This window comes from Lampris incognitus, chromosome 11, assembly GCF_029633865.1.
Source record: "Lampris incognitus isolate fLamInc1 chromosome 11, fLamInc1.hap2, whole genome shotgun sequence".
Classification (NCBI taxonomy): Eukaryota; Metazoa; Chordata; class Actinopteri; order Lampriformes; family Lampridae; genus Lampris; species Lampris incognitus.
The window spans coordinates 2,725,808-2,736,818 of record NC_079221.1 but is presented as its reverse complement, the minus strand read 5'-3'; the positions used below and the strand labels follow the sequence as shown (position 1 = coordinate 2,736,818).

The 11,011-nt window shown below is 50.4% G+C and overlaps 1 protein-coding gene across 1 annotated transcript; it reads left to right on the top strand.

The window, feature by feature from the left end:
- The first annotated feature begins 409 nt into the window (after positions 1-409).
- nr4a2a (nuclear receptor subfamily 4, group A, member 2a) lies at positions 410-7,730 on the top strand. Its single transcript, XM_056289409.1, has 8 exons — positions 410-600; positions 1,062-1,159; positions 1,359-2,236; positions 3,819-3,948; positions 4,087-4,250; positions 4,912-5,114; positions 5,271-5,449; positions 7,185-7,730. Exons 3-8 carry the CDS (start codon positions 1,361-1,363, stop codon positions 7,439-7,441), a joined length of 1,809 nt encoding a protein of 602 aa, XP_056145384.1. The 5' UTR covers positions 410-600; positions 1,062-1,159; positions 1,359-1,360; the 3' UTR covers positions 7,442-7,730.
- Positions 7,731-11,011: the final 3,281 nt, after the last annotated feature.

Genomic DNA, 11,011 nt, shown 5'->3' with positions numbered 1-11,011 from the left:
GGCTATGAAGCTCTGCATTATAGCGTGGCTATGATGCTCTGCATGTTGGGTTACCTGACCACCTGCTTGTGCAGACCACCTCTTCAGGCATAATAACCCCGGTGAACATGAGCTGCCACTGATACGTATCGATTAGAGACGCACCGTGTTGTCTCTGGTGTGTCTCTCTTGCTTTTTATTTTTTTATTTTCTAATTAACGTCATATGTCGTCTAATTGCTCTATGGTGGCCCAAGCAGCGCTGAGGTCCGGCACCGGGAGCACACTCTGCAGAAACTAGAAAGTGGGGCTGCAGCGTGTTGCGCAGCGGATTGGTGCGAGTCAGCGGCTACGCGGATGACGTGTGAGTGAGAAACACGTGGGCCGTGGTATCCGGAGCTCACATAAACAAAGCCACATTGGCCAGACTGGCTAGTCGATGCCTGTGCCGCGCGCGGTGCCCGGAACCCCGCATCTCGCCTCGTCTCTGGGTAGCCACCCTCGTGATCTGGAGCTTCCTCTTCTTCCTCTTCTTCTTCTTCTTCTTGTTTGACAGCGACTGATGGTTACTGTGTGCACGCCTGCTGCATGGATTCAAACCCACGGTTCTGATGTGAGAGAGGTAAGGCGGGCTTGTGTTGACCTGTCTGTCCGCCGAGGTGGTGTGCGGCGTCTGTCTGAGTTGTTTTCTTCTTCTTTCTTTAGTTGGGTGCGCCTGGTCCGGATCTGTGCCAGTCCGGCTGGATTAATCCGACCCTTGTCTGCGCTGCACGCGGCTGTCCCGCGCACATCTGTTTAGATCACGCGGCATTGCTACCGCTATTTGCAGACACGTGCCGTCAAGTTTGCTTAATTGTGGACGCCGCCACCATTCGCCAGGCGTGACGTTAAAACAGCACGAACGTGGGATGGGTTGTTCGGGTGGTGTTTTTACGAAGCTTTGCGTAATTTCGTGCGTAATTGCGCCGCGTCGGTGTAATTGCCCTCCGCGCGCACTTGCCCCAACACATCGTGCCGATGAACACTTTGACGCCTCGCTTCCTTATGCAAATCACTAAACCCCAAATCTGTCTGTCTTCTCAGGGCAAGATTCCACAGCCGAGCCGCCTCCTCGAACCCTGACCCCGCACAACTGTCGACAGTCACCGTTTCCACGTGTCGCCGAAGAGCTGTCAGAAGAAGTGAGGTGGGGGTCGCAGATGGTCCATAAACACACTGTGAAGACTTGCCGTTGTTGTTGCCGTGTGTTGGAGAAAGTGTTGCCGTGCACGTAACGTGTTGCCGTAGTCCACTAGCGTGTGTTCGGATTGCTGTGTAGAGAGCTGTGAGCCGGAGACGGTTTGTTTGTAATTCTGAGAGCTGTGCCCTCTTGGTTTGCAGCCATGCCCTGCGTCCAGGCTCAGTATGGATCATCGCCTCAAGGAGCCAGCCCTGCGTCCCAGAGCTACACCTACCACCCCGCAGGAGAGTACAGCTGCGACTTCCTGACCCCCGAGTTCGTTAAGTTTAGCATGGACTTGACCAACACCGAGATCACAGCCACCACCTCTCTCCCCAGCTTCAGCACCTTCATGGACAACTACACCAACACCAGCTACGACGTCAAGCCGCCCTGCCTCTACCAGATGCCCCACTCCGGAGAGCAGTCCTCCATCAAGGTGGAGGACGTGCCAATGCACAGCTATCATCAGCAGGGCCACCTGCCGCCCCAGTCGGAAGAGATGATGGCCCACTCCGGGCCCGTGTACTTCAAACCCTCCTCTCCTCACGCGCCGAGCACCCCGAACTTCCAGGTCCAGCCCAACCACATGTGGGAGGACCCGGGCTCGCTCCACAGCTTCCACCACAACTATGTGGCGGCGACCTCCCACATGATAGACCAGCGCAAGAACCCGGTGTCGAGGCTGTCCCTGTTCTCCTTCAAGCAGTCCCCGCCCGGCACCCCCGTGTCCAGCTGCCAGATGCGGTTCGACGGCCCGCTGCACGTGTCCATGAACCACGACAGCCCGGGCGCGGCGCACCGCGGCCTGGACGGCCAGAGCTTCGCGGTGCCCGGCGCCATCAGGAAGCAGGCCGGCCTGGCCTTCCCGCACTCGCTGCAGCTGGGCCACGGCCACCAGCTGATGGACGGCCAGGTCCCGTCGCCCCCGTCCCGCGGATCCCCGTCCAACGAGGGCCTGTGCGCGGTGTGTGGGGACAACGCCGCCTGCCAGCACTACGGGGTTCGGACCTGCGAGGGCTGCAAAGGATTTTTCAAGGTGGGCCTACCGAGCGGTACCCGACCCGCTGCCGCCGTCTCGGTCGCGCGTGGGACACGCCGCGGGGAGCGTGCCTGTTACTCGTTTACGCCGCACGTGCGTCAGAGGCGGCTCGTGTCGTGACGCGCGGCCGCCGATGAATCTGAAAACCGTCCCCGCGCCGCGTCGGGTGGCACGGGGCAACAGTCCCACGAGCCCGTGTGACACCCCTCCATCACCCCGTATCACAGCGCGGCCGGACGGAACCGCGTCCGTCCTCTCTAAACAGACCCGGTCCCGGAGGGGCGCTTAAAATATGAATGGCCACGAGTCTGTATTTGCTGAATGTCTATCCGCTCTGGTCCCGCGCATACAGAACAGCCCCGTGCAGGGCACGCTACATATATATCATATCTATATATCTATATCTCTTGTATATCATATCTATATATCTATATCTCTTGTATATCCTATCTATATATCTATATATATATATATCTTATATATCATATATATATATATATCCATCTATCTATATATACACATATGATCTATATCTATATATGATATATATATATCTCATATATCTATATACATGTCTATATTTACATATGATACATATATATGAGATATGACATATATCTCATGTATAGAGATATATATCATATCTATATATATATATATATGAGATATGATATATATATCATAGATATATATCATGTGTATATATAGATATATATATAATATATAGATATATAGATATGATATATAAGAGATATGTATATATTATATCATATATAGATATATGTATATACAGATGTATATCATATCTATCTTTAAATATATATGATATATATGAGAGATATGATATATAGATATATATCTCATATACATAGATAGTGTTTTTTAGGGAGTTGTTCCTTATCCGATGAGAGGGTCTAAGGACAGGATGTTGTGTTGTTAAGCCCACTGAGGCAAATTTGTAATTTGTGATATTGGGCTATACAAATAAAATTGATTTGATTTGATATATATCATATCAATATAAATATATCATATATATATATCATATCTATAGATCTCATATATATATAGATGTGATATATTTATATTGATATGATATATATCTATATATAGATATGATAGATAGATCTATATATCATATAGATATATCTATTATATATATAGCATTCTTTCCGAAACCGTCAACGGTGTCGTTATACTATATTTATATATATATATATATATATATATGAAGAATTAAGATAGATGGAAAAAAACTTTAATTCATAGAATTCACAGCAGTACAAGCCTGTTTCGTGCGTCACTCACTCATCAGCGGCCAAGTTGGCTAAATATAAATAAATATCAATGTAAATATAAAAGTAAATATAAGTAAATAGAAATAAATAAATAAGTGTGTGTGTGTATATATATATATAGATGGATGTAGGGGAAAAGGCATCTGAGTCCAAGCCTGCTTCGCGCGTGGTTAGCGGTGCATGCTGCGTGTGATTTGGGCCTGCACCTCCCTGCTGACGTCACGCTCCGCTCCGCTCTCCTCTCCTCTCTCTCCCTTCCTCCCTCCTTTCCTCCCTTTCAGCGCACCGTTCAGAAAAACGCCAAGTACGTGTGTTTAGCCAACAAAAACTGTCCCGTCGACAAACGCCGGAGAAACCGCTGCCAGTACTGCCGCTTCCAGAAGTGCCTCGTGGTCGGGATGGTGAAGGAAGGTACGTCTCGCGCACTCAGCATCCGTCAGTCGGGACCACCTGTAGCTGCGCGACGTGGCGCGTGGAGCCCCGCCGCTGCGGCGCAGGTGGAGGGAAGGGTGGAGCTGCGTGTCTACCGTACTGTCTCTCTCCACACAGTCGTCCGGACGGCTAATCTGAAGGGTCGGAGAGGCCGCCTACCGTCCAAACCCAAAAGCCCGCAGGAGCCGTCTCCACCCTCGCCGCCCGTGAGCCTCATAAGCGCGCTGGTCCGGGCGCACGTGGACTCCAACCCCTCCATGTCCGCCTTGGACTATTCCCGGGTAAGTAGGGGGGACAGGGGTTCGGTTTAGCTGGCAGACCCCGTGTGTGTGTGTGTGTGTGGGGGGGGCATGGCATGGCGTGGCGTGGCGTGGCATGGCGTGGCGTGGCATGACGTGGCATGGCGTGGCATGGCGTGAAGTGGCATGGCGTGGCATGGCATGGCGTGGAGTGGAGTGGCATGGCGTGGCATGGCATGGCGTGGAGTGGCATGGCGTGGCAGGGTGTGGCATGGCATGGTGTGGCGTGGCATGGTATGGCATGGCGTGGCATGGCGTGGCATGGTATGGCATGGCGTGGCATGGCATGGTATGGCATGGCGTGGCAGGGCGTGGCATGGCGTGGAGTGGCATGGCGTGGAGTGGCATGGCGTGGCATGGCGTGGAGTGGCATGGCGTGGAGTGGCATGGCGTGGCATGGCATGGCATGGCATGGCAGCAGAGCCTCCTCTCGGCCCTCCTGTGCGGCGGAGCATGCTGCACGCCCCGCTGTGCCGGGCTCCTTAACGCCCCGCTGAGTAAACTGCTCCAGACCAGACCACGTGAATGTAATGGTCAGGAGGGGGACAAACCCCCCCCCCCTCTCGCGGAGAAGGGCCTCTGCAATTTCACGGCGTGTATATTTGGAAGGAGCTGATGAAGTTCTGTTTAAATGAAATTCCAGTTCCAGGCGAACCCGGACTACCAGATGGGTGGCGACGACGTGCAGCACATCCAGCAGTTCTACGACCTGCTGACGGGCTCCATGGAGATCATCCGGGGCTGGGCCGAGAAGATCCCCGGCTTCGCTGAGCTGCAGAAACCGGACCAGGAGCTTCTCTTCGAGTCCGCCTTCCTGGAGCTTTTCGTCCTGCGCCTGGCTTACAGGTACACAACACTGCGTCATCACACAGTAACACAAACTGACCCCCCCCCTCCTCCCCTCCCCAACCCCCCTGCAAGCCCCGCTCACTTTTACCAGCCACACGGCACGTCATTAGGAGGACCCCCCGCTAATGAAGGGCCCTGTGCTGCTGACCGCAGGTCCAACCCCGTGGAGGGCAAACTGATCTTTTGTAACGGAGTGGTGCTGCACAGGCTGCAGTGCGTCCGCGGCTTCGGGGAGTGGGTCGACGCCATTGTGGAGTTCTCCTCCAACCTGCAGAGCTTGAATATAGACATCTCAGCCTTCTCCTGCATCGCTGCTCTGGCCATGGTGACAGGTGCGACACGCTCTTCACACACACACACACACACACACACACACACACACATATATCTACATATATATCAACACACACACACGCACACACACACACACACACACACCTATATATATATCAACACACACACACACACACACATATCTCTCTCTATATACATCTATAGATATATACATACATCAACACACACACACGTTATAGAAATATCTATATAGATATATATATCTATATATAGCTATATACACACATAGACACACACACACACATATATATATACATATATATACATCAACACACACACACATATATATATCTAAATATATATGAACACACACACATATATATCTCTATAGATATATACATACATCAACACACATATATATCTATATATATATATATCAACACACACATATATATCTATATATATCTATAGATATATACATACATCAACACACACACACACACATATATATATATATCAATACACACACACGCACATATCTATATATCTATAGATATATACATCAACACACACACATTAGAGAAATATCTATCTAGCTATATATGTCTATATATAGATATATATAGACACACACACACACACACACACACAGACAGACAGACAGACAGACAGACAGACAGATAGATAGATAGATAGATAGACAGACAGACAGATAGATAGATAGATAGACAGACAGACAGACAGACAGACAGATAGACAGATAGATAGATAGATAGATAGATAGATAGATAGATAGATAGATAGACAGACAGACAGACAGACAGACAGACAGATAGATAGATAGACAGACAGACAGACAGACAGACAGATAGACAGATAGATAGATAGATAGACAGACAGACAGCTAGACAAACAGACAAACAGACAGACAGATAGATAGATAGATAGATAGATAGATAGATAGATAGATAGATAGATAGATAGATAGATAGATAGATAGATAGATAGATAGATAGATAGATAGATAGATGTGTAGAGGAATAAGACTTTAATGCATTTCAGTACAAGCTCGTTTGGTGTGTCCGCCCTCATCAGATGCCTGTGTGAAGTTTCCGGAAGTGAGGGCGCCCGGGTAGCCTAGCGGTCTATTCCGCCGCCTACCAACACGGAGGTCGGCGGATCGAATCCCCGTGTTACTTCCGGCTTGGTCGGGCGTCTCTATAGACACAATTGGTCTTGTCTGCGGGCGAGGAGGACGGTAATTGGCCAAGTACAATTGGGGAGAAAAACAGGGAATTTAAAAAAAAGTTTCCGGAAATGGTTCCGAAAAAATAAACATTAAAAAAATAAAAATAAATAAATAGATAGATAAATAGATAGATAAATAGATAGATAGATATGCGCTCCTCCTTAGTTGAGCACTTATAACGACACCAATGACGGTTTCGGAAACACCGCTATGTGAGTGCTGGACTAACGAGGAGCGGAATAGCGACACACACACAGGAGACAACATTTTAGTACACTGCAGTACACACACATCAGCTGCTATACATGTGTGTGTGTGTGTATTTATGCATATATATATATATGTGTGTGTGTATATACATGTGTGTGTGTGTGTGTATTTATGCATATATATATATATATGTGTGTGTGTGTGTATTGTGCAAGGGGACGGGGGCTGGCGGCACGGGAGGCCATGCCAGACGGCTAGCTTGACTGACGTGTTTTCTACCCGTCTCCCCTGTGTCCTTGTTGTTCGGACCCCAGAGCGACACGGGCTCAAGGAGCCCAAGAGGATCGAGGACCTCCAAACCAAGATCGTCAACTGCCTGAAGGACCAGGTGACGTTTAACGGCGGCGGGCTGCACCGCCCCAACTACCTGTCCAAGCTGCTGGGCAAGCTGCCCGAGCTGCGCACGCTGTGCACGCAGGGCCTGCAGCGCATCTTCTACCTGAAGCTCGAGGACCTCGTGCCGCCGCCCGCCATCATCGACAAACTCTTCCTCGACACGCTGCCCTTCTGAGCGCGCGGCGGCGCGGCCGCGGCGGCACGCGGCGCGGCGCGGGACAGCCTCGCGGCGCGGGACAAGCTCGCGGGACGTTTTCTTCCAGAGAGAGACTGTGTCCGGGTCAGCGGCGCGGGGAGGTCTAGATTGCGCACCTGCCCGCTCCGCGTGGGCCGTTCTAGAACACCACCAGCCTCGCGCCAGTAAGGATCCGCGGGGATTAAAACAACAAAAGAAAGAGGAAGCAAGAAGCGGGTCTCATCCGGGGTTTTTTACGTTAAAGTTCTTTGAAATGATTGGCGTGAGAACCGACAGTCATGGCGGGGGGGGGGGGGGCAGGGGGGGGCTGGGGGTCTTTCTCTCTCCGGTGGACTTCTGTCAACAGATCTAGTCCGGTGCTGCGGCCACCACGTGTGTTAAGTTAAGAGTCCCATCTCCACGCGGCAGGCAGGCGGGCCAGTCAGATGTAATATATTCCATCTATAAATAAATATAAATATATATATATATATATATACGCATACTGTACATGACGATAGATTACCCGGTGCGACCGCCGCATCGATTTATAACACGTGTATAAAGTTTGTTACAATGAAACACCACGTTTGTTTTCTAAGTGTGTTGGGTTTCGATGCCTCGTGCCTGCGTGTTCGTCAGGTCGCGGGTTCGAGCGCATCCGGAGGAGGAGGAGGACAGCGCATGATGTTGTAGGTCTTCTAGGGCACTGGCCGAGGTGACGTCCGCACACCTCCCGTTACCGGACACTAGGTAGTCTGCTAGACTTGATACGGACCCCTGGTCCCGGCGCGCCTCGTGCTGTTTGTACAACTGTCACACATTCCTTGTTTGTATGTGTTGTAAGTATCGTTGCTGTTGAATATAAACGTTTCTATATACATATATATATATATATTATATTATATTTATTATTTCTCTTGCCACAAGCCACATCCATTATTACGCATGGTGCAACCTCGACACGTCACGCCATCCGGTTTCCCGCCCGGCACGTTGTGTGTGTCTGTGCGTGTGTGTGTGTGCGTGTGTGTGCGTGTGTCCTGTCTTCTGGACGTGTGTAGTGTAGTTCCTCTCATCCGACGGCCCATCCTTTCAGATGAAGGACCACGACCGGGCCACGGTGGGCCGCCTCACCGCGACCACCTTCCTGCTGCCGAACCCAGCACGTCCGGACAACAAGAACTATTTCATGTTTACAATAAAACTGTGAAGTGCACCCCTCTGCTACACAGCTTCTCTGCGATGGCCTTATTCTGCAGGCTCTCCCCCTCTCTCCCCCCCTCCCTCCCTCTCACCCCAACCACCGGAGAGAGACGGAGACAAGAGAGCGGGAGAGAGAGCGAGCGCATCATATCAGCTGAGTCGTGACTGACAGCTCTATCTTAATTTATTTCCAACTTAAAATGATGTAAAATTGTGGCGGTTAATTGCAGCTTTTTAACAAGATACGGTCGAGTCTCACGCAACTACGAGCAAACCGTTTATTCTAGCAAAACATCATTTCCATGCAAACAACAACAAAACCAAACCAAAACCAAAGCAGAACCAAACCAGAACCAGGACCAGAAGGCCCGGCGGTAATTCCGCTCTCTGAGACGTGTTTTATTTTGCACCAAAACCATTTCTCTCCGCTCTGTGGGGAAACTGTACACAACATTGTATTTGTTTTAATCTTCGCAGTTACTCAGATTAAACCATTTTCGTTAAAATTTAAATGTTTTTTTTAATTATCATTTAATTCCCCCCCCAGTTTTATATAAATGAGAATATGGGCACGTGCTGTGAGTTTGCTGCTGTTTAGTGTTAAAAAATCTAACTTTCCGATTTTTTTCCAGCGGGAAGATATAATGTAATGTGTGCTTTTTTGTTATTTTTTAAATTTCACTTAAATTCAGTATAATGTTAGCAACACCAAATCTATAACATTAACGTCCCACAAATGACAGAGGACCCACCAAACAGCAAATAACCCGCACAGGAAACAACAACGGGCATTTAAACGTTTTCTGAGGGAGAGCGCAGCGGCAAAACAAAAGCGTGCATGAAGAGTTTGCATGGAAAAGCCCGGGCTGGCTGCTAGTTTCCACCGGGCTGCTGCCCGCGCCGCGCCGCGCCGCGCCGCTCCGCTCCGCTGCAGTACCTGGCCTACAGTACCGATCCTGCCTCTCACTACACCAGCCGGGCCGCCCCGCTGCAGTACCTGGCCTACAGTACCGATCCTGCCTCTCACTACACCAGCCGGGCCGCCCCGCTGCAGTACCTGGCCTACAGTACCGATCCTGCCTCTCACTACACCAGCCGGGCCGCCCCGCTGCAGTACCTGGCCTACAGTACGGATCCTGCCCCTCACTACACCAGCCGGGCCGCCCCGCTGCAGTACCTGGCCTACAGTGCCGATCCTGCCCCTCACTACACCAGCCGGGCAGGCTGGTGTAAGCGGCCCGGCTGGTGTAGTGAGAGGCAGTCTTACCAGACTGAACAAACCAGATTGTGTTTGTTTGTTTAATAGGAAGTCTACGGTGGCTGCTGCTGCAGGGCGTCGCATATCCTCCGTATACATTTCTGCTGCCGTGCGTTAAAAATAAAATAAAATAGAATAAAATAAAATCACAGGCTGCGTAAAAGTTGCGCAAACCTCATTCACCGCTCGGAGCCGTAATTCTAAACACGTTTTAAATGATACCTGAAGACGTTGAAAACTTCCGCCATAACCTACTTTTATAACAAAACAAAAGAAGAAGAGGAACCAGAAGAAGAGAAGAAGAAAAGAGACGTCTAAGTTGTGGTGACGGGGTAATTGCTGCCTTCGCTCCGCCGCAGCGCCGCTGTCACCGCGCCTCTGCGTTACCTGGATCCAGACCGGAAGTGACGCACACCTCGGAGGACGTATGTGCCGCGGTCCCAGGCGCGTCACCGTGAAGACAACGAGTGCTTGTGAGAGATGTTGGCGGTAGGCGATACGTTGTCGGAATAATTAGATGGGCGCTGCAAACCGCTAATTCTGAGGCAAGTCGGGATTACGTTCAGAACCGGTTTGGTGACATTTAGCAGATCTGCTGGGGGGGAGGAGGGGGAGGGGGGGCTCCGCTCCGCCATGTCACAAGTTCGTTGTGTTGACTCAAGCTGCGGTGAGGATCTGAGCAAGTCTTTATCTACACAATCAAGTATGACACGTGTAGTTAAGACGCCTGTCAGTGTTTGCGCGCGATGAAAGGGGATAAATGAATCAAGATTCATTAGGGTCTTGTGCCCCCCCCCCCACCATCACCACACACACACACACGTTTAAAACCAGTAGAGGGTTCTACGTTAGCTCTGACGAGGGCTTCAGAAGGGCCTGAAGATGACGAAGAGGACTCGGAGCTACACTGCGCAGGAACTGCCAGGCGCCCTTTGGCCAACACGCAAGAGAAAGACACTCTGGAGTGACGTCAGAGACCACCACAGGAAGGGAACATGGGCTGCTCAGGGAGGCTACAAATTATAAGGTTGCATCAAGCTAGCTTAGAGTACTGGTTGACGATTACAGTGCCACCGTTAGATACTCCCCCTCAACACACACACACA

Excerpts from the sequence above, each read along its gene's own strand:
- nr4a2a (XM_056289409.1), top strand. The coding sequence starts at position 1,361 with ATGCCCTGCGTCCAGGCTCAGTATGGATCATCGCCTCAAGGAGCCAGC. Across the intron at positions 5,115-5,270 it reads GTCCTGCGCCTGGCTTACAG|GTCCAACCCCGTGGAGGGCA; the intron begins GTACACAACACT and ends TGCTGACCGCAG. Across the intron at positions 5,450-7,184 it reads TGCTCTGGCCATGGTGACAG|AGCGACACGGGCTCAAGGAG; the intron begins GTGCGACACGCT and ends TTCGGACCCCAG.